Source organism: Cygnus atratus, chromosome 11 (genome assembly GCF_013377495.2).
Source record: "Cygnus atratus isolate AKBS03 ecotype Queensland, Australia chromosome 11, CAtr_DNAZoo_HiC_assembly, whole genome shotgun sequence".
Lineage (NCBI taxonomy): Eukaryota > Metazoa > Chordata > Aves > Anseriformes > Anatidae > Cygnus > Cygnus atratus.
In genome coordinates, this window is record NC_066372.1 from 5,403,978 (window position 1) to 5,428,050 (window position 24,073).

At 35.7% G+C, this 24,073-nt stretch overlaps 1 protein-coding gene across 5 annotated transcripts in view; it reads left to right on the forward strand.

The window, feature by feature from the left end:
- ENTREP2 (endosomal transmembrane epsin interactor 2) overlaps positions 1 to 24,073 on the forward strand; it is a 137,959-nt gene that overhangs the window by 60,200 nt on the left and 53,686 nt on the right. For 3 of the 5 annotated variants that reach the window (XM_035553867.2, XM_035553864.2, XM_035553865.2), the window contains exon 3: positions 23,186 to 23,296. The exons of the other annotated variants lie outside the window; for them this stretch is intronic. In XM_035553867.2, coding sequence (XP_035409760.1) covers positions 23,186 to 23,296 — 111 coding nt within the window. The remainder of the gene's footprint in view (positions 1 to 23,185; positions 23,297 to 24,073) is intronic. 5 annotated transcript variants of the gene reach the window in all.

The window sequence follows — 24,073 nt, forward strand, 5'->3', positions numbered from 1 at the left end:
TTGGTAACATAGTGTTTTATTTCCTGTGCATTAACACAATAGATAAATGGTGCTTTCTCTAAAACTTTAAAAACTTTAAAAATATTAATAGTACTGTTGAGCTTAATTTTATTCTTAAGTTAAAGTGCTAAATCTTCTGTATACAATTTTGGGCTGTACCATGGCCTTGCTGTTTCTGTGCAGGGATCATAAACTGGGAGATTCTTCTAGACAGGGAATAACAAAACATAGTTTGTCAAATTGTGATCAGATTTCCTGAACAGGTGATTGCGTTACATCTGAGGCTTTTCAGGATTTTGTTTTGTTTTGCTTTTAGACAAACCCTTTTTCCCAGTCTTGCATTGCTCCTGTCTTGCTGTCTGTTAGCAAGTATAAAAATCACACTTAAATGCAACCGTAAGTTGCCAAAAAGAAGAGGTTTTGCATGTGTGTGTACGTGTATGAAGTGGGGAAGACACAGATTGACTGACATTTCCACCTCCATCTCCTTCCTGGGAGATGTGTTCTTTGTGTGTCCCTAGTTCATGAACAGCTTTTCTCGGCTGCAAATCAGTGCTTCTTGGAGAACGGAGAAAGGGACGCTGGTAAATGCAGTCATCAAAGTTTGCAATTAGTGTGTGTATAGAGTGGTTACATTAATGTCCCAAATTACTTTTTGCATGTAGATTAACATGAATATTTAGATCTTTAACTGTGTTGTCTCACCCCTTACTGTTTTTTTATTTGTGTGTTTTTTTTTCCCTTCCTAAGCCTGGAAATTTCTCCTTCTCTACTAGATGGAAGCAACTGAGAGAATAATCTGGCCCCGGTGCCATTTTCTTTGATTATTACAGAAGAGGAAGAATGACAGCAATGGAAAATGACCCAGTAAAACTGTGGACTGGGAGAGAAAGAAACAAAAATTTAGATGAAAACAGAGGAAGTGAATCAAAGATGCCTTTATAAAGGGGAGGAGAAAAGGTGTCACAGTGAAGCATCTATTTAGAATGCTCATTCCATGTCCCCTTTCACTGCTTACCACTTTATACAGCTCTTTCTTGCCTGGGTCTGTCTGTCTGGGTTTATGTCATACCTCTTCTACAGGGGGGCTGTTCGTGGGCCCAGCTGCCACCAACTGTCACCCCTGTCAGAATCTGGGCTCTGTTGAGCATCCATCTGCTAATTAGCTACCCCTGGTGGTAAAATTTTAAAAGACCCCAAACAGCTTTGCCTGGAGAGCAGACAAAGCCTGCTGGGGCATAACACTTGACTGTTCTAAACAAGCACATCTTAATTACCCTTAAGCAGGCCCTTCTGCTCCCATTGTGTCATGCTGCCATGGCAGCAGTTAATGCTAGCACAGTGCCCTGCGATCGGGGACTGTCACAGCTCCAGAATCATTGCTGCTGCTTAAACCAAGGGTACAGTATGGGTGTTACATTTGCCTCTCTTCAGTCCATCAGTAATTCCCCTGTTCTCACAAGCTTTCTAAATATATCTGCTAATGATTCTTCCATCTCATTTGCTCCTTCTTTTAGAAATACAGGCTGCATCCCATCTGGTCCTGAAGTTTTGGCAGCCTCTGCACAGTTTAATTCCTTGAACTCTTTCTTAGCATGAATCTTATTTCCTTCAGTATTTCTTCTTTCTCCTTGGGAAATTAATCTCTGCTTCTGACATCTGCCTCACTTCCTTTGTAAGAATGGAAGGAGCTATATTATTATTATTACTACTATTATTATTATTAGGATGTCTCTTATCTGTCTTTCAGTAAAGTTCTCAGTTAATTCATTAGAAGTTTGCAGCCTCCTTTAATGTTTGCTTTTTGTTTATAAATTAGAAATGTCACAATATTTACCTTTGCTTCTTAAGTAACTTCCTTTTAGTAATTTTTCCACATTTTAGATATATTAGTTCCTTTTCTGTTCTTAATTTTACTGCATGTCACTTCTTACCATGCAGTCTTAAGGAAAGCATTAACTACTCTTAAACCCTAAGAGCCCACTATAACTGAGTCTTTTAGGCATGACTATGATTAAATGCATTTCAAAAGACAAATAAAAAGTGCTTGTTTTAGCTGTATCAACACAAGAAAATTTGGGTTATTTCATAGACTAGATACAGGTGTGGAAATGTTAAAAGGCTAAAAAATGAGTACTGGAAAGCTGATTAAGGGAAAAAGCAGTAGTCTTTTGGTTTATTTTGATCCCTTTTCAGGTGATATGTTTGGCCATCAGCCTAGCATGTTCATTAATAGTGTTGTCATATTTGTTCTTGTAGAGCAGTAGAATTGAAAAAAATGTATCTGTTGACATCTTTATGTTTCCATTTGAGTTGAAGATGAATTGGGAGAATGCATTAGCTGGCATTTTTAATGAAAATTGAGCCCATCGGAGTAGTTCAGTGGCTTTATTCTGTTTGCAGAGACCTGTTGTTCAGAGTACTACAGCACAGTGACCACAGCATATATGTGTTTTTGAGTATACTTCTACATGCGGAGGTAAATGCATCAGGAAGTTACTGCTTGCCCCCATCTCCCTCCCTCCTACCCCCCAACTTGTTTTGCCATATGATTTCCAAAAAAAAGCTTTAATATCTACTACTCCAATTAAATATGTATATAAAGATATTCTATATGCTTGTTTTGCGATTATTCTGTAATTTGTATAGTTGTATCAGCGTTTTTATGTATCTAGGGTTTTGCTTTTTAATAAATGAGTGACAGCTATCAGGAATTGGTAGGAAAATGTTCATGCTTTCCCATATAGTACTGGAAAAGCTGGACATACAGGGAAGGTGTAAGAGCCTCTCCTCCCCCTTCTGTTGTTCCCCCTACCCTGATCAATTTCCACTTAGACATGGACAGAGTGGAGGAGCAGAAACTTTCTCATGTGGAGAGGTGGAGAAATAAATATCTGTAAATGTGTGTATTTCTATGTATACATACGCAGACACTCCCATAGAGATACACAAGCATGTCTACAGCGCATTATACTGTTGGGACGGTGAGGGAGGGGAGAGGAGGACTGAATTTTTGTTAATAGGGCCCAGTGAGCAACTGCAGGGCACCGCTGCCAGGAGCAAACAGTTGTCCTGTAATCACTGCTAGAGCTGCTTCTCTCCTTTAGGGCCTGGAGAGCTGAGTATGTTGCTTAGAGCTTACCTTGGCAAGGTGAGAAAAACCCCTGTGTTGAGCAGGGCCCGCCTAGAGTCTGGAGAATAGAAGCAGTCCTTGCCAGAGAGAAGTGAGAAATGGTCCTGTACCTGCTGCAAGCCAGGCAGGAAAGGAAGCCTGGGAGTGATAGCCAGCGATGTGGTGCTGCTCTGCAGGTATTCTGTGTGCAAACAGTCCTGCTGAACAGCCCTTCCATCCTGGGCAGTAGCGATGAATTGAACTGTTCTCCACAACTGATGAATGGAAATAGGTTGGTCATGTCATGCCCCAGGTGCATTCACCAAGGCTGTTCACAATAGCACTTCAGGCTTGTTTCTGCTCTGGCCAGGGAGAGGGTAGGCAATGGTTTGAATGAAATTTTTGGGCCCGTTTGAATTGACTGCTTGAGTAAGAATCACTGCAGCATTTTCTTCCATCAGTTTATGCAATAGTAATGTAAAAAATTTAATTTCTGATACTAACCTAGGAACAGAAAACTAATTTGATGTTTGTTTCATCCGTGCATGTAAAGGCAAAACTAGTGACTGCGTGTTGTTCATCCTCTAATTTGGATAAATGGAATAAAGCAATGTTTCTGTGGTATCACTGGAGCTGTTTAGCTGGGCAGCATGGAAAGTATTTGTGAAACTGTGTGGAGCTATAACAAGGTTTCCTGTTTTCCATTTGAGGCACAGCAGTTAGGATTAATTACTTGTAGAGGTTGGTGATCAAAATCATTTTACAGTTATTCTTTCATTCTTGGGGCATTTAAATAAAGACTGATTTTTAAGGACTGTTTATCAGGATAGTTTTAGTACTGGAAAGCAGTAAGAGAACGAGCAAATAGAAAGCAAGAAGTGGAAAAAAAACAACACACAACAAAACATGAAAATATTCATGTGTTGAAATATATACATGAAAAAAGTACTTGTCTTTTTTCAGAATCATGTAGCATTTTAATATTAAAGTAGTGTTGGAAGCAAATACCTATTTGCATTTTAATTGAGAAGTTTTTATCTGGTATACTAGTGTATGTTCTTTTTGGCATGTGCTTAACCTAATAGTCAGATCTTGTAATGTTGAATAGTCACATGTACATGACAGATGACCAATATACTTCTGCAGATTTTGATTAAATATTTTATTAATTGATGAGAGATTTTCAGGCATAAATAGACATTTCTCAGGGAAATACTTGACATAATTTTGAACACATACTCCCAAAACTATATTCCTCCTTTCCTCCTTTCCTCCTTTCCTAGTCCCTCTTTTATTCTAACTCCCATATTCTTTCCCTGAAATTTTCATTAATTCCTTCTTTGGAAGTCATCTTATTGGGAAGAGAATGAAGTCATGCACTTAAAATATGAAGCAGCTGAGCAACATCTATAGATAAAATCTCAAACAAATGCAGAATTCTTACTGAAGGCAATAGGTGCATTTTCCAATTAGAATCGGTTTGGATTGCTACTTGACAGGTTTTAGGGTGTGTTTAGTCTGTGGGATGGAATTAGATGCCTAGATCCCGGAGGTGTTATGCTCCTGTGCTAAGTCAGAAGTTGGTGGGTTGTCCCAAATGCCATCTTTTTGATTGCAGGTTCCTCCTTGGGTGCTCTGGTTGACTTCTGAGTCTCCTTAAAACACAGACGGCAATAAAAAAAAAAAAAATGGATTCTGGGATTTGGGACAGATTTTGCCCCCTTCCTTGTGTGCTGTAAAAGTTGTTGGGGCTTTTGGGGCAGAGCTACAACCAAAACTGATAACACGGCCTCAGTGCAGCATTAGCAAGTATGGCCTTACTGCGCCAATGTTAGTATGAAGCTGACAAACACAGTGAGTATATCAGTGGGCAGTGGTTTCTGTGGTGTTCAGTGTAGTGCCTTTGGGTTCTTGTTCTAAATTTGGGTGGAAAATGGTAATGTGCCAGAGAACGCCCCCCACCAAAAAAAAAAAAACAACCCACACACCAAAAAAACACATACCACAAAGGACTCAGAAAAATAGTTGGAAGAGAATAAGGCAATATGAATATTAAATCTGTTTTGATATCCTCCCTTTTTCAAATACATCAGTTTGCAAGACTCTTGAGTTGGTTGAACCTTGGTCCATGTCACTGCGAACAGTAGTTTCCTTCCAGAATAAACCACAGGTTTTGCCTCCAAGGTTGCATCTTTTATAAAGGCAGAGAATTGCTGCACTGATGCAGTGGGGTCATCTACTGAATTCTTACTATATAGACAAATGCATGGGAAAACATCTGCACTTACAGACGGCACCAAGACTGCGAGGCTTGTTTTGTGCTTCAATAATCGTAGAGTGAAGTTTGCAGTCTAGCTTCTTGTCTTGAAAATAGGCTTCTCAGCTAGAAACTAGTGTCTGCAGTTATTTGTCTGTATGAGTTCTTATGGCAGCTCATTGCATTGTAATAGTGAAGATGCTTGAGATATTTATTATCATTAAAAGCCTTTAAAACTGAAAGTTTAGTTTAAGATTAAAATGTTGCTTTGTACGTTAGAAAAAAACTCAAGTGCATATCTATCAAGTTTTGGAGTGAGTCTTTTATGATAATGAAGAAAGGACAAGAACATGTCCTTGAAATTCTATTTAACGTTGCTTTCTGTGTATGTACTTCAGGTTTTTTCTTGCTCAGGTGTCTTAGCCTCTTAAAATGAAAGAAATATAATTCAGAAGAAAAGTGAATATGTAAAATGCTTTGGCAGTACTCAACGCCCCCTGTCCTGATACAAATTTAATCACATTTATTGCTGTGGAAACATAGTTTGTTTCTTTTATAGAACGTTTGTTTTATTATATATGGATTTAATATATACTTGCCAATTTTAACAAATTAGATTTTTTTTGATCATTTGAGATTTGTTTCAAATAGATCCCTGTGAAAACTTTGTAATCTGCATGGAGAGCTTACATCACAAAGGATTGGGTTTAAGTCATGAGAGGTTCCTGAAGGTTTTGCCACAGAATAGCACAATTCCCTAGAAGGAACAGATATGAGGTATAAATGCAAACTGCTAAATTGTCTCAATTTCTTTTCTCTAATGCCTCAGAAAACATTCATTCTCTTTATTGCTCATGTGTGGATATGAGGTGCTCCTACGCATATCAAGCTTTTTAACTTACTGTTAATCTGGAATACCTATCTGTAGAGCTCAGATTTGTGCTGTGATTTTGTTTGTTGATTAAGAAGGGGAGAGAGCCAAGCTATTTAAGGTTACTCTGATAAATAATTTGCTGATTGTTATCTGGCATCCAGAGTCTTCCCTTCAAATACTCAAAGGCTTTTAAGATGCATAATTTTTTCCTTACGAAGTCTGAAGTCCTTCTATAAATGCCTGTTCTTTTAGTCCTTGAACTTAATTTTCAGTTTATGTAACTTTGTTTGTTTGTTTGAAATCCTGTGAGGCTGCTTTGAAAAATTACATGGCAGTACCAAAGTGCTATCCATAAATACTGCATAGCTAGTATTTGCTCACGAATGAGGTGTCTGATAAAAATCAAGAGTTGGCTTTTTGTCTTAAGCTGTCATTCCAAGCCAAAACAAAAAGGCCAGCTGTGGAAAAAACAGTAAGTAAAGTAGAAAGTTGGAATATATGCGTTAGGGAATGGAAGACTAAAATTTTCTTAATGTGCATTGTATAATTTCCATTTATATTAATTTACTGGATTAGGAATATTCTTGCTGGCAAATCTAAGCAGGTAGGAAAAAACAGAAGATGAATTTTGAGTGATTACACCTAATTGAATCGAGTTATTTGTGGAAGTTCGAGAGGTACCTTGAACTATTCCGCTCTGGTCCTGGGAAATACCTAGCATATCGGTGAGCATTTGTTCATGTCTTGTTGTCCTGAAAGATTCCTAAGTCCTTCAATTGACCAAAAGAGGTGTCAGGTATTTGAAGAAAATATACAATAGTCAAGTTTTACTACCATGTAATAGAACATAGACTGATACTAGAACAGAAGGATTTTAAGTACTGTGTTCTTGACAAAGAAAAACAGAGCAAATATGCTCTGAAGTAGCCAAAGTACTTGTTCAGGCATTTTGTGATTTAAGCCTCACTGAAGTTAATAGGGAGACTGTCATATCTACAGCTGGCTTTAACCAGTGTCTGTGGCAGAAGGATGTTAGCCCTCATTACTGGAAAATCCTGGTAATGGGATGATCATGGATCACTTATTTCAGGGCACAAGAACTTTGATCAAACAAATGTTTCATTGTTGGGGTTTAAGGTCTATTAAAAGGCTTTGTGTACCAGTGCATGCACAAAGTGCAGCAGTGAGGACTTGGAGACATAGGGAACATTTCTTCCTTTTTGTCTCCCGCATATCAGGCTGATACAAAAACACCTAACACTTAAGAAAGTTGAAAGAAGTCTCAGCTCCTCAGTTGGCTCACTCAACAAAATGTCTTGGAGTCTGGTACTTACCCAGAGGTTTGTATGAAGGAAAGAGGGCCTTTAGTATGCAGCCTCACCTTTATTTCCTTACCTACACCTTTCTGTTCATCTTTAAAATCATCCTGCATCCTTCCCAATAATCCCCAGTTCTGTTTTCTCATGCCACCTAGTCTTATTTACTACCTTCACTTGCTGCTGTCTTAAAACATGGTTCCGCCTCTCATTCATCCCTTAATCTCCTTTTGTCTTATGGCAGGAGTTTATGTATAATTTATTTTTTTAAGAATGATTTGCTAACTTTCTGAAATTTCTCTTCTTCTCAGCCTTACTTTTTTCCCCATGTTGGAATGCACCTTTGTTAAAGGCATTTTGTGGCAACATTCCTTTTTTTCCCTGTACACTCCTACCCTATGTTGCACTGTTACTCTTGTGTCTTCAACCCCTCTTTTTCAAGCACTGTGTTTCCTGTTTTAGGAGATGTCTTTGGGGCAGCAGTGCCTACTGGTCCTCATACTTTTTTTTGAGCTCTGCTTGGTAAATTCCTCTGCTAGGAAGCTAAGAAAAAAGAATGCACTTACTATACGAGCATTTTCGTGTAATGTTCTTTGTCAGGCAATTTCATCAATTCTGGAAGATCATAATGTTGAGGGATTTGAATGGATATAATTTATTTAAGTACTTTGAATGGAAAGAGCTTTATCTTCACAAAAATTTGTACTGAAGGAAATGACTGAATTAAAAAAGCAGATTTATACAATTATCATTTTCTTAGTTTTGGAAGCTGTTGTTGTAGGAAGTTCTTGAAGGTTTGCATTGTGTGTAAGTGCTGATTAAAATTTTAACCTGCTGCCTATCATAGTGAACTCAAGCAATATCTACTGAGAGGACTTATGATGAGGCTTAAAATTTCCCAGGTAAAACAATTTTCCTTGACCTCTTCGTTTTTTTGTAGGTTGGTCTGTAATTCTGAAGCCTATAGAGAGATCTGAGGTTGTTGTGAAATTTGTTCTGTATGTTTTGGTTTTTGATGTATAGTGATATGGGGGATATTCTTATTGCAAAGTAATATGTATTTAACTATTTCATCCCAGATCTGTCTAGTCTTTCCCTTACAGAAATTTATCTAAGTGGTAGGCAGTTAAGGAATAGCATCTCTACCTAGCTGTTAGCCTTTGAGCTTAATAGGAGTAGGTTTTTGTCATTCCCCTGAAATACCATGTGGCACAGGTAGTGTGTTCTGGAAATGAAAATGTTCTTGTATAGATTGCTTCAAAATTGTGAAGGATACTTCAAAGAAAGCGGGTTTAAGAATAAAACAATTCTAACTCAAAACACACAACAATGGTACAGAAAGATGATCAAAAATGAAAACATTAATAAGCAATAGCTATTAATATTTTGGGAAAGACGCGCAAAATATCTGTGTCTGACCTTTCCAACCTGCCTCTTTCTAATTATGCTGCTGTCAGGAGGGGCTGCTTGCATAGCTTTCTGATGCCTGTCCTTGTCAGCAAGACAGCATGAGCTTTTATTTCTTCAGGGTATTCTGCTACAGATGTTATGGAAGGTTAATTTACACGGTGCAGCATTTCTCTGGGACTTGCATTTGTTCTGGAGGTGAATTGTTGCAGCAACGTGACACTTGCAGAAGTAATGTACTGTATATATGGAGGAACCCATTAATGCAGTTGCTATGGAAGCAGAAATTCACTCATGTAGATTTTCTGTAAAATTACTAGAGTACTAACACATTCTTTTTAATCTATTAATTTCAGATTACAGATCTAGCTGGCTCTTTCATTTAAATATATATTGTTTTCTTATGTACAAAACTAATTTAGAAAAAATTCTTCTTTTCTAACCTAACCATGTTCTGACATTGTCATGGAAATTTTTTGATAAAATAGTATCCTACTAGGTAATTGTAATATTTTTTCTTCCTCAGTGAATATGCTGAAAGGAGAATTAAACTCAGGTATGTCTGAGATAGTTTTAAGTTTTAATTCTGGCTGATAAGGTCGAAATTCTATTCAAGAAACAGTTACGTTTGAAGTGGTTTTGATCACAGTGGATATAAACACTGCTTTTTCTGGCTGACTGTAGAGCTGCAGGAGTCAGTTTTGAAGGATTTCAAATTTACAGCTATTTTGAGTGGCATTAAAATAGGTTAGTGCTGTTCACTTTCTTATGCTTTCAAAATATTATTTTAGGTTAGATTTCATGTGTACGGATATTTTTATTCAGAGAAGCACTGGTGTATAGATGTAATTACATAACGTATATGTTATAGTTTTTTATATTTATATGATCTTATGTATTTCTATCTTTACTGGAAACCCCTAAATTTAGAAGAATTTGTAGCAAGATAGAAATCTTAAAGGGAATTTAAAGGAACCAGTTTTATCACGTACATGTCAGTGGGGAGGCCAAAGGGACATGTTTGTCACTTGTTGAACAGACTGGCACAATCAAGTACCTTATAGGCTCAAGGTTTTTAGCAAACACAAAATCTGTCCATTTCAGGAATCTTTGGTGCATAGGTCTTGAAAGCAAAAAGTAACACTTTTAGTATGAATTCGCATACAGCGGTATTACTGACATTGCTTGATGTGTGTTCATCCACCCCCATGGCCAGTGGATGTCCAGGCAGTGTGGATAAGGTTCCTGCTTGCAAAGTATCCTGTCATGGTGCTGCTGTAAAATCCTGTTACTTTTTGCTTTGTTAGAAGTCTTTCAGCAGTTGCTACAGTCAGTACCTTGGCAAGGAATGGACGTGTGGAAGCAAATACCCAAAACCTGCACATTAACTCCTGTTGCTGCCCACTGAGGTGGGGAAGGCGCGGGGACAAGAGAGGAGTAGACTTGTGGGGATACGAAAACGTTTTGACAAAGGCCAAAAACTTTTCTAGATAACAAAAATAAATTACTAAAGATATACACGCAAGTGTTTTTTGCACTCCTGGAAATGATAGGGAGGCGAAATAACCAGCAGAGCAACTGTCAAAATTATCCATTTGAACGAAGTTTTCATTTTCAAATACAACTGGAAGTTATCCAGTGCTTCATTCTCAATACACAGCTCAAGTATGTGAGCTGGAAGATTCTGGGTAGTAGCTTTGGTTTTATGCATTAGAGGGAAAATGTCTTGGTTCCCAAGCTTCCTAGAATTACACTATATTCCTTCTAGCACACTTCAGAAAGGTGTGGATGTTAAAAATGTTATTTAGAATCAGAACAGCAAATAATAGGTTTGACAAATTTCTATTTAATTAATGTTTGTGAGCTGATAGTACCAGAGCTTTATTACTAATTCAGGCCTACTGTTGAACTTCTCTAAAATAAATAAATAAATTATATATACATATATAAAAACAAACTGTAAGTTGGTACTGCTGTAATTACAGCATCACAGAAGTAACAAACACATAGTGTTATGTGAAGAATATTAGCACGGTTTTGGATTCCAGGGTTCTTCAAGAGTTTGGGAAGCAAATACCAAATCCCTATGTTTATTATTGTCATTTACTACACAGTGACACAAGAGGAAACTAAGCTACATGTTTTGGTCCTCAAGCAGATTTTGTTCTTCATGATGCAAATACTGCTGGAAATGCACAGTGCCCCTTTCTGCCATGCACTGTGCTCTTGTCAACAGCTTTCAGGTGAGTATTGTGAAGATGAATGTACTGGCTCTTGGTCAAACCTGAATGCCACTCTAGCAATAAGTAAAACTGAGTAGAAGAGAGGCATACTTTTTTTTTGTAAAGGCAGTAGCAGTTGTTATAACCTCAATATATATTATATTATATATATAGCATAATTTTTATAGCATAAAATGTAGCATATATTTATAATATAGCATATATAGCATATATTTATACATATAGCATATAGCTTATATAGCATAATTTTTGATCTAATAGTATACGTTTCTTTCTTTCCACAAAAAATAAAACTATAAAAAAAATGAAATGATAGAAATGATACTGGCAGGCAACTAGTAATAAACTAATTAAACTAAAAGTCTATATGGATGAAAAGAAGTCAATAGAACCTTAACATGGTCAATTAAAATAGTGTATTCTGAATTTAATTTTCAAGTCTTCAACTGAAGTATTTAGCTTTGAAATTACAAACAGTTGCATGTCGTTTAATGTTTATAACATGGTTTCAGCTTTCTCTTAAAAAGTCAAATGGCCTCATTAGACCCAGTCAAATGAATTTTATCTGGAGGAAAGTAATTTGATTTAGTAATGACTGGAATTAAATGGTTATATATATTTCAGGATAAAGCAATATAATTTATGGTTCTTCACATAAAAGCATTAAATCTTTACCATGATGCTGTGCTGCAGAGCAGGCCATATTTCTGCCTGTTATACGGACTGTTGCTTTAGAGCTATAGAGAATGTTTTTGCTCAAACCTTTATTTTAATTTGGGCAAAGGACACGGAATGCTCAATTAAACAGATCTGAAGTGCCAACACTTTTTCATTATCAGTCTCTTCTTGGCAAGTGTTGAGAAATAATTTTGAAAGTGATATAATTGAATCATGAAACAAAAGAATCTATTATGAAGGAAATAATGGGAAGCTAAATTTTGCTTCTCCCTGTGCACTTGGAAACCATTAGAGAGCAGCGTTAGTGTGATTGCCATTTCTGTGCAGTAAGTTTTCAACATGGTTTCATTTTAGAATGATGTCGCTTATGTATGTAATTACATAAATTGTAATTAAATCAAGCTTGAGTTTTATCCGCTGACATTCTTGTGTTGTATACCTCATAGCTGAATAAATTGTAAGGCCAGAAGGGATCAGTAAAATCATATGTTATGACCTTTTAAAATAACAGCCCAAAGAACCTCGATCATGAACAGCAAGACTATTTTCAAAGTCATGTAAGGTAGTTGAAAATATTTCCAGAAATGCCATCTGGTGTTGCCTTTGTGATGGACATTCCACCATGCTGATATAGCATATAGTATTCTATATAGCATATAGTGTTCTGATAGTTAAGGAGTCTTATTAAAAATCAAGACTTCAATCTGAATTTGTCTAATTCTGGCTTCCCACCATCATTAACTGACAATGCTTCTTTCTACTTAGTTTGAGATGCACTTTGGTTTTGCTCATGGAAGGAACAATAAGCTTTTACAGACAGGTTTTCTTGAAAAATAAACTCTAACAGTTACCTTTTATAATGAGAACTAGAGAAGGCAGGATTAAAGGTTTTTTATATACTTCTCAGAATCTGAAGGTATCTTTATGGGGAGTCCCTGCTAGTTTGCTTGCCTCAGTGATTTTCCAAGGGGCAGCGTGCCGCTCCCTTCCCCTGCCACATCCCCAGTATGAGTCCTTCTGTGCTCTGTGCCCCAGCTTTTGCTGCTTGCTCCTTGAGCTGTGCTCCACACCAAGACTCTCTTGCCCACGTCTTGCAGCCTCAGGAATCCTCCCTGCCCTGAGTAAGCCCAGTTGCTCCTTTGGAGGAATGTCATTTGTCCCTCCTTCCAGGCTCCACGTAGGTGCAGCTTCTTAATGCGCATAGGTGCTTCTTTGTTTCCATTGCACCGTGGGGAACAGAAGAGACACTGCCCATCACAGTCTTTTTCAGTCTTTGGATTCTGTGAACCAAGAGATGTTTTTAAATACAATTTTTCTCTTAAAGATCTAATTTAAATAATATAATAACAAAATTCAACTATTAGTACTTGATACAATGTGAAGTAATCCCGTACTAAAACTCCATGTTGGTAGGTTTTTGAGATTTTGCAAAGCCTTCAAAGGGACCATTGGCAGAGAGTACATAGACTATTATCTGTTACTCAGTGTAACACACCTTAAAAATACATGATACTTATTGTTAGGGGAATGATTATTTAGGGAAATAGGCAAGAACAAATGTTAGTCTGAAATAAGGTAAGGTATGAATTTGCAGTGCTTCAGCTACCTAAAGATTTCCCATGAACATGCTATATTAGACATAAGTTATTTTTCCTTCAGTGAAATATGATGAGCTACTTGTCTGCATTGCAAGGAGAATGCATGCGTGGCAATTGTGGGAAGCCAGAAATCTTCCTACTAAGTTCAGCACCTGGCTGATTCAACAGGTAGCTTGTATCTATACTCCCCTCAGATAATTTTGCATTAACTTAGTAATGGCGATTACTGATATCGTGGCTTTGTAATGCTTGGTGCTCATCGGTTTTCATTTTAACTTCTGGTTGTGTTTTGTGTCTATATCAGGATGGAAACTATAAATTCTGTAGAATAAACAAAATTTAACATTACTTCATGTAGCCCATATATGTCGAAGCTTTGTGAGCAAAATACCCTGCTGCAAGTTGTTAATCTCCATACCCAGTATTTTACAGAGACAAGCACTTTTGCCTCTGGCTATTCTAGCTGCTTCACAAATCATATATGTGTGTATTAAAAATATATATATTTTTAAAATGCATTAATTAATAATATATTTACTGGGGTTGAAAAAGTCTATTGTGTCTAATGTAAAAATACTGTGTTCCAAAAACTTCTTGCTTTCTACAAAAAAAATTTCAAAATATGTACAAAAATGTTCATTCAAGAAAGATTAATTTTCAGAAAAATTCAGGACAGGAATTAACAGGACAAAGTTCATAGGCACAGTATTCCAGGTATGGAGGATAGGCAGGTTTGCAAAAGCAAGTTTCATATGTCAATTCCTTTTTTTCCTCAAGTTAGACTACGCAGTAGTGTCGAGTAATGTTTCATCAACAAATTCACATTTTCTAGGCATGTCTTGACTATCAAGCCACTGAAAACCATGATCGGAAGAAGTGGTTGAAATGCCAGCAATTAAAACAAAATCCTGTTCTGTTTCTCCAAAATGAAAGTGAGAATGAAATAAAAGCTCGTTTTATCTGATACAACATTTATGTTTGGAGGACTTCAATTACATTGCAGAGACAGGCTTCTTCTCTGTATTATTGTCATTCTTCAAACCATATGTAATGTATGCTGTTCCTTTTTACTGTGCTCCTGGGATTAACAAAAATATTTATCCATGTATAGTAGTTCTTTTGCTTTACACGTTTACCTATTTTTTTTGCGTATAGTTGCCATAAAGGTATGTGTAGCCCCGAAAAAGAAGTGAAGGTGGAATTATCAGGTTCTGAAAATGGAGGAATGCTACCTAACTGGTATATTTGCTTTTGGCTAAAGCTCCTATTGAGTCAACTTTCACAGAGTTACAATTGATGTGAGGCTGTCATATTTTGACAGTTCAAAGTGAAAGTGCAAACTACTCCCGCAAAAATGGCTCATTCTGGAATGGCTTATTCACCCACAAAACTTTCTTCATCTGCTCTAAGGAAAATGTTGCATATGTGCTTCAGTCTATAAAACAAATGGATGTTTGCCCATAAAAAAGCAGTGCAGTAAGATTCAACAGATGGTTAAAAGAAACTTGAAGCTCACCAAGGTCAAGTTCACCAGGATGGACCTGCAGAAAACTGAAGGAGCTCTTGATGTATGTATTCTGGTACATAAGTTCTTGCTTCACACATTTTGTAAACAGTTAATATGATGAGCTTCATGACAGTATTATGAAGTTACAGAGTCTGGAAGTTCTCACTTCGCATCTACGGAAAAGGTGTTCAGTTGAAGTATCTAGCCTGAGGCCAAACAGCTCAATGGCAGAGGCAGAGTTAAGAGAGAGGATTACTACCCTGTGAAATCTGGTGTCACTTCCTTCCAATGTTATTTTGTACAGGACTGCTGCTTTATCGAAAATATATGTAGCAGATATCCTGTGCATGACTTATTGCTATTGGGGGAAATGTGCTGCCGAGTATGACTTAAACGGTGAATTATGATAAATGTTGGATGATGGAGAGAAGTTTTAAAGTCCTCTGCTCATGATCACCTTTACCTGTGTTTTTGTTCAATTAGTTCATTATTGTTGTACTTTGATTAAGGGACGTAAAATAATGTAGTATGAAAATAGATATCACTTAAATATCTTGCATATGATATACTAAGGCAGTCAGAATGTGGACTTTATGACAGATGAGAAACCTTCTATTTGATTGCAGTTGCCCTGAGCTCAGAGGGATACGTGAGGAAATGGCTTAAAGCAGGCAGACATGTAAAAACATTCTACGCTGACTCTTACCAGTCAGGAAGAGGTTGTGAGTAGCTTCCTCCAACTACCAAGTTCAGTACTTGCCTTTCAGTAATACACATAAAATGCTAGGTGTTATTAGGAAAGAAATTCAGAACAAGCCATAATATCTTGTTATGTATGTCACAGCTTAAATCCATATATTGAGTGCCGAGTGCAGTTCCAATTATCTCATTGAAAAAGCATAAGAGAAAGGTGACAGGAATAGTGATAGGTATGATGACTCTTTGTCTTGAATAAGACAGATCCAATTTTACAGACGACATTACTGGCCTTGAAAAGGTCAATAGGGAATAATTGTTCATAACTTTTCTTGGCACAAAGTGGCACCAAATGAAATGGCACATTTAGAACAAAGGAAGTATATTTTAAGACAGTACATAATAAAGTCATGGAACCTATTGTAAGGAAGCTTATTTAACCATTTTTGTATCTAAACATCATGCCTACAGTTTTAAAGCATCACTTCGTGCATTGGTTATCAGGAAAACATTACTCTTTACCTGCATGGGAATTAGCCCATATCTCAGAAGAATACAGACACCAGTGTAGATGGAGGTTGCATACAACTCCAGGCTGTCAGGCAATGTATTGTTTTTAAAATGTTCTTTCTGTCATATTCATACATGCATTTCATAAAGTAAATAGAAGTATGCCCATCTTATGCATCCATGGTTTTTGGTATTACGTTATGAAGTTCACTTCCATTGTTGAAATGCACGAATCATTTCTGAAATAGTCAAGACACCAGGAATATAAATGTTTGTGTTTTTATCTGTAAAATGTTAATGCAGTGCAAATTTCTAAGTTGCACTTTAGATCTTTTTGTGGGGCATTTGTCCATTTTACCAAATTGTCTAACTTTTTCAGTATTAGTGCTGGAAATTTTTCTGTATATTATTACTTTGATAACAGAATCAACACCACGTATTTCAAGACAGTGGCTGATTTTTCATTATTCACATTTTTTTCATTCAACTTTTGGAATGCTTCACTAGTTAATAAAGCCTCTGGAGATTTGTTCTGAATCAGAGTTGTATCATCTTTTATAAAGTTGTATCATGATTAAATAAACTTGCAGCATGTAAGACATTTCTTCAAATGTTATATATATGCTTTTCAATCACATCGGCTGACATACATTCTCGCTAATTATGCAAAGAATAAAAATTTAAAGCAACATGCTACTTGTAACATGTTTAGAATATCGTTGAAAGAGAATGGCCTGAGTATTAAATACTGTTCTAAACCATAATATAATCTTCAGCACTTGTTTTTTTTGCATAATGATTGACAACCATTTTGAAGCCAATTTAAGCTATGCGTTAGTGTCACAATTGTGTTAGTTTGGGGAAAATATAACTGTCTTTCAGATTAATTTTTCATGTTTTGTTGTTCAAACTAACAAATGTAAATAGGTGTCAAAAACTCTGTCAGTCCTGCTGTTTCCAGCAAGGCAGTCTGGGAGGAAGTTGAACCTACTGATCCTAGTCGTGAATGTAAAATAGAAGGCAGAATGCGGGTAGTGATAGGATAAATGTTCTAATGGCACATGCAGTTTGTAAAAAAGTTATGTAAATAAATACATTTCCACTGTTAAATTAACATGCATTCTTAGACTTGTGTTCTATTGAGAACGTTGACAGCATTACAGAAAATTCTGCTGCAATGTGACTGGAAAGGGATGTTGGCAAAAGTTGTTTCCTAATTTTTAGTATAATCCAGTGAATAAGTTTTCAAAATTACACTTTATATAATTTTTAATCAGTTATCAAAAATAGTGTTTAGAAACATGAAAAAGGAATGAGTGATCAGAATAGTAAAAATAGGTGATAACCATGCTATATTTTTGAACGTTTTCGGTATACCTGGGCTCTCTTAGTCTTCATGATTTCCAAGTTACTTATTTATTTGCAGTTGGTGATGCCTTTACAGATTTTACTAACAATAGGACTTCAAATAACTTGCTTTATAGTGGAAAGCTAATATGACCTGTTAATGTTAGGGATTAAAAATGTTTTATTCTTTCAATATGGAAGTTGTTGTGGTCTTAACACATTATAGGCTATCCCTTGAAAAGGCACAGTGGGAACTGAATTTTCGTTCTCTGCAGACACGTACAGTGGAGTATTTAATTAAATGTACATGTTAGAACTGCAGTGCTTAAAAGCTCATTCTTGATACACTGGGCATATTTGTATTTTAAGCAGTTTTCAGAAACAGATAATATTTTTCAGAAACATATAATATTTCTGGAATAATTAAGTGGGATAATTCCATGCCAAATTTTAAATTGCTTTCTTTAGCTAATGCCTATCTTAGAGTATCCCTTACAGTGTTTAGCGAAATACTTTTCATCAGGTTGGTAATGCAGAAACAATTAAGGCTTATCAGAGTACCTGTGGTAATTAAATGTTTTTCTTCTTCTGATTGGGCTCATCTTATCTAGTAATCCTAGTTGTTTACTGAGAAGGTAGTGTTAAAAGTGAATTTACAGAGAAATGCATATATTTATTATAGTTTAATTGATACGTTCTCCAGGTTCACACATAAGTTTGGCAAGTTTAAAGAAAAAAGGGGGGGGGGGGGGGGAAGGCAGACTGACATGGTCTTTCATATCCAGGCTGCTGAAGAAGGGTGGAAGGGGACAGTGCTGTCTGTATTCAGCGTTCAAGGTGACATTTTTATAGGCTTTAGTTTGTGAAAACAGATTTGTATTTTCAGGATCTGAAAAAGTACTAAAATGCATTTTCTCTTCTTACCACTCATTAGGTGTACTCTGTTATTAGTGTATTTACGTGGCGTTAATAGAGGCAACTTCTTAAAGGAGTTTTGGTTTGATTTAATATTGGTTTTGTTGCAGGTGTGTTAGAACTGTCTTGTTTTTTTTCTTTTTGATTTATTGAAACATTATAAAGATAAATCAAATGCATTTTGTGTAATCTTTTTATATATTTCTTAGATAAGAAGGAAAGTTTAATGAATCTGGAAAGAGTTCTGTTACAAAATTCTCTCTCTGGTTTTTCTTTATTCACCAAGTTGCTACATGGGTAATACTGAAGCTCATGTGAATGTTGTTACAGCAATTCCCTTATCAGTGAAGTCCCAAATTAAATAGCCTGTTAGGATAGCATGATTAGGTCTATTCTGTAGCATTTCAGTCACTTCTCCCACAGTTCTTCTGAATAATGTTTGATAAGGTATTTAATCCGATTATTTTCCATTAAATGTTGAACTGTATTTTTTTCATTTTCGCAGCAGTGGAGGATAATAGCTAAAAATATATATATAATATATATATATATACACACACATCAGCAGAAACTGAGTAAATTTAGTCTAATAAAGTTCAAATTAATCCCAGCTATTTCACATTTTGGTTTAACTTTGGAAAATTTAAATGTGGAAATTAGACACATGAATTTTAATTTAATGAAAAATGCATATCTAACTTCATCTCAAGTGTTTCGTAACATAGTGTTGACTTTCCATCATAATTCATGACAACTGTTACTTCAAGGGGTTGCAGGTATTTTTGTCTTTACTGCTGTACTTGTGCTAATATCAGAAAAGAATGATTCATGATAAAAACATTGAGCACACTGTACTTTTTGATGCCTGTTAAGGTGGTAATTGATATTTTTATGCCTCCGTTTCTCTCTCTTGGCTTCCAGTGTGGCTGTGAACTTTACCTCAAAAGCTGTGATAATAGCATGTCAGGTCAGGAGTGTCCTCTTCTGTCAGTCCAAAGCTTTGCTGCTGTTTGAGAACCTTTGAGAAAGAATATTGGAAATACTTAAATAGTTTTTAATAGGCTCTTTGTCCTCTAGAGCAGGCAAGATAGTTGCAAAAGCCTTGCACAGGATGTCAAAGTTTTCTCTTCTAACTGTATGGCCAGCCCAGCTTTGGTAATGGTTTGTCTGGGATATTGAGAAGCAAGGCATGGAACTGCAAAACAGGGAAGACTGGTGCGAGAGAGGGTTCCGGTGTTTGGTATGTGACCATGTCATCAATGGCTGTCATGGTCTAATGCGACTTCTGTACACGACGGGAGACTTGTAGTGAAGAGCAGAAAGGAGAAGAGCTTGTTGCATGGTTTTGGCTGAGTTCTGGATCCTCCTCTCATCTTTGCATGCGACAAGAGGATGAGGTCACGTTGGAAATGCCAGTAGAGTTTTCATTGTTAATGAATGCTGATATGGCGAAAATACTCCAGGAAAACCTGATGCAGGTTATAAACCTTGTTCTATCAGCTGTGATGCTTGGAAGAATACACAGCTGGCAACAAAAATTGGTAACACGACTTTTGTCCTTCAAATAATAATGTAGAGATTAGAGTCTTTTGGGGGGGAATTATACACAATTCTGATGACTTTATCTGAAATTTATATGTGTAGCAAAAGGACTGGATTTCATCAGCCTTAGCCTCACACCACGTATTTTTCATTATCCTGTGATCCTACCCAAGTCAATCAATATAAAATTACAGGATGTTCACCTTTTGTTACTTTGCTGGTTGATGAAATGCAAAAGCTTTATCTGAACTGCACTTCTCAGTGCAAAGGTGTATCTGAAATTTTCTTTTCTTACTTTCTCTCTCTTTTTTTTTTAAATTATAGAAGTGTCTTTTTGTACACCTGGCCACTGTTTCCTGAAAGGCAATCAGGACTTCTTCAAAGATGTCAATTTTCAGGAACTTGTGTATAGTTTATAAGAGGAATATGATGTAATCAATAATGTTGATGTTTTTTTTCCAGGAGAATTCGTAGTATGAGGCTAGCATCTGAAATACTGGCAACATAAAAAAAATAATAATAAAAAAATATATATATATCCTGTTTTTATTAAAAGTTCCATGAACTGTTCAAAGCAATTTGCAGTTAAGGGCCTAGACCAAGTACCCTGTGTATTTAAATAAATAAGCTGAATATTCAGAAAACAGATTTTAGTTTAGGGGAATACTTCTAGGAGACACAAATATGTATTTATTTCAAAAGCACATGAATAGCAGTTAAAAGCTTATCACAAGGATCTAGAAGTTTGCCATTAATAGTTTGTTGTTATCTCTTTTCTTCTATTTTACTACCAAATAACAGAGAAGATTAGTAGCACAGGTGAAACTAAGCCTATATATTACTTTATTTTGCCAAAATGTTCTTGGTGCCTAATAGCCTTGCAATACCAGTTGATCAATATTATCAGAAACTAAAGACTTTGAGTTAAGTCCAGATTTACGGTACTCTAAATCATAGCTGTTTGCTTTCAATCTGAAAGATGATTAAATATTAGAAATGCTTCTATTAAAGGAACTTACTAAGTTATTTTGCTGTTCATGTATGTGTCATAGCAGGGCACATAGTAATAACAAGTACTTATTCATTATTAAGGGCTATTTTCTGTGACCTAGATTAGCTTTACCTATTGCTCAGATATAAATGATCAAGTATCTAATTGAAGGTTCTAGCCTAGTTTCATATTTACTTCCTGTGGTTACCATTGTGCGACCAAGCATAAGAAGAAAAAAGTCAGAATGGAAATCAAAAATCAAGATACTTTTAAGGGATAGTCTAGATAAAATGGTACTTTATCCTAGAGAGATGCTGTAAAGCAGTACAAATTAACTTGAACAGAAAAATCAATATGAATGCATATAGTACAGAAAACAGAATCCACGGAATTGTACATCAGCAGACAAAGGAGAGAAGTCAGTTTTAAACTAGTTTTTAAATTACTATGTTGAGAATACCACCTTTTACTAAACTTGAGATGTACAAAGCGCTGTATTAATGATACATTCTTTTTGTTTAATTTTGAAAAATGAGCACTGGTAGTACTTTTGTATTTGGGTTAAAGAGAAAGAACATAGTTCTTGCAGTGAACATCATTTAGAAAGCTGGATTTCTGTTAGGATAACAGCCCCTAAAACAGGAGAACTGAGATGAGTGAAGAATCATGTTTGGTGTGTTTGTAAGCTAAATGTTTTTAAAACTGTCACCCTATCATGGATATTGTTTTCTTGCTTGTAGTAGCAAATATGAATAAAACTAATGGGTTACAGTGATTAAAAATACAAAAATTATAAAATAAGATGATATATAAATTTTGAGTCTTCAAGGTATTCGCTACTGCAAATTTTATGCTACTAATGTGGGGTGAATGTTTCTCTGTGTATGTCACAGTGTATATACAGAGACGGATGTTATCTAGTTGCCCGTTATTATATGGTAGCAATATGTATTGTATTCTAGAAGCTTTGTCTTTGACAGTGATTTGACACAGATTCTTCTTCTTCATACACACAGTATAAGAGTACTCGATTGTAAAAATAAGATAAAATATTTGAAGTATATCTTGTTTTCATTCAAAATATGCAATGAAGATATAACTTCATCAACCCTTAAGTGCATTAATGGTGAATTATCCTGTTAAGTAGGGCTTAGGTTGCTGAAGAGGGCAATGGTTTGAGTTCTTGTTCTTCACTTGAAAAACACTGAAAAAAAATCCAATCATTTTGGGTCAAAGACTGCCAAAAGTATTAGTAGCATATGCATTTGTTGGAAACTAACATCTTGTGAGAACAGTGATCAGAAAGCTTGTACAACTATGGATATGTGCACAGGGAAAAAAAAAATTCCTAACATTTATTTTTACTAATTTCAGATAACTGAATAGGAGTCTGTGTTAATGGCAATGTGAGCACTGAATATTTAAGAAGGCCCCATACTGAGTACATTTGTTCTTTTACTCTTCCTGCTTGTGCCTTTCAATTTCCCTGCATATTGAGTTCCCCACATACTGAGGTTTATGTCTGCTCATACTGGGCTAGCATTTTTTATGTTTAAAGCAATAAAATGATAGTTAAGCTGGTGCAATCAAGTTAATGATTGTTTTTACATATTTTGAAAAGAGGGGGAAGGAGTCATTAACACAATGGGTAGTTGATATGGTAGATGTTCTTTAAATTGTAGTTGTTTAAAAAACAAGTACTTACATATTGAGAATCTTATTCACTTTTTTTCCAGTTTTCACAAACTCATGATTTATGATATTCACAAATCCTTTTCCTCTTTAAGATATTCATTTTCTCATCAAAAAGGAATTAAATTGTTTTAAGACTACTTTTGATTATAAAAATATTTTTCACAAATCATGCTAATTAATAAAAATAAATTTTCACGATATGTGACAAATGTGGGAGATAAATGGATTATTTTGAAGTGGCTGAAGGGAAATAAATGATAGTCAAATCTACTTTTGCTATTGGTGCTTTTTATAGTATGAAAATCAGGATGTTTTAAGATTAAATAATATTCTACTTTCTTCTTCAGATTATATAAAATCCATGTAATCATCCATGTAATTGTATGCCAGGATGGAAGTTCTTGAACGTATAAATAATTTTTTTCTGCTTCCCTCCTGCAGTGAATAATCAATAGGCTTTTTTTTTGTTGTTTTCGTTTTGTTTTATTTTTTTCCAGATAACCTTTTTCATGCTGCTGTCTGCAGTGTGTGTAATGCTGAACTTGGCTGGTTCCATTCTCTCGTGTCAGAATGCTCAGCTGGTAAAGTCCCTGGAAGGATGTCAGTTGGTGAGTAATAAAAAACAAGTCTCTACTAAAAAAGGGCAATAGATTTTTTCATTTGTTTGCATTTTATACACATATTGCTTCAATTTCCAAACAGTACGCATTTCATAGAGCCATCTATAGCCCTTACGTGATAAATCATGTTGGGAAAAGTTTGAGAATTAGAGTGTTAGCATATTTACAATATCGTGTCACCTCAAAGACTTGCTTCTTAGTATTATGTTGGAAACAGAATAGGTGAAATACAGACCACATCAAAGCAGTGCAGTGATTACCATTTGATGTTAGTGTTAGGATTTCATCCGGTGTCTACTTCCACAGCCAATGTATTTCATAGACGTGCTGATAGTAATGTTTTAGTATGCGTACATTTTTTTGGCCAACCTAAAGCAATTCTTTTATAATTTCTAATGCAAATGTATGTTAAATAAAATACAGAATGAAAACAAAAATTTACAATGATATGGCATGCTCTGAATTGTTAAAAAGGTGATGGTATACCTAAGTTCTTTGTTTTTATTTTGGGAGGAGCGTACACATATGCTGAACTCTAAAATAGGTTCTGGTTTCAACTAACAAACAAGTCTATAGAACTAAACTCCTGCTGGAAATCTCAATTTAAAGTAAATAGTAAAACAATGATTACTTTCTTTGTCATAAATTGAGGAGACAAATGATATTAAGTTGTAAGAATGACAAATGGGCTCAAGAATGTTTATGGACATGCATCAGTGCTCTTTTTAGTGTAATCTAGGTGACAGTAAACCAATCGCATCATCT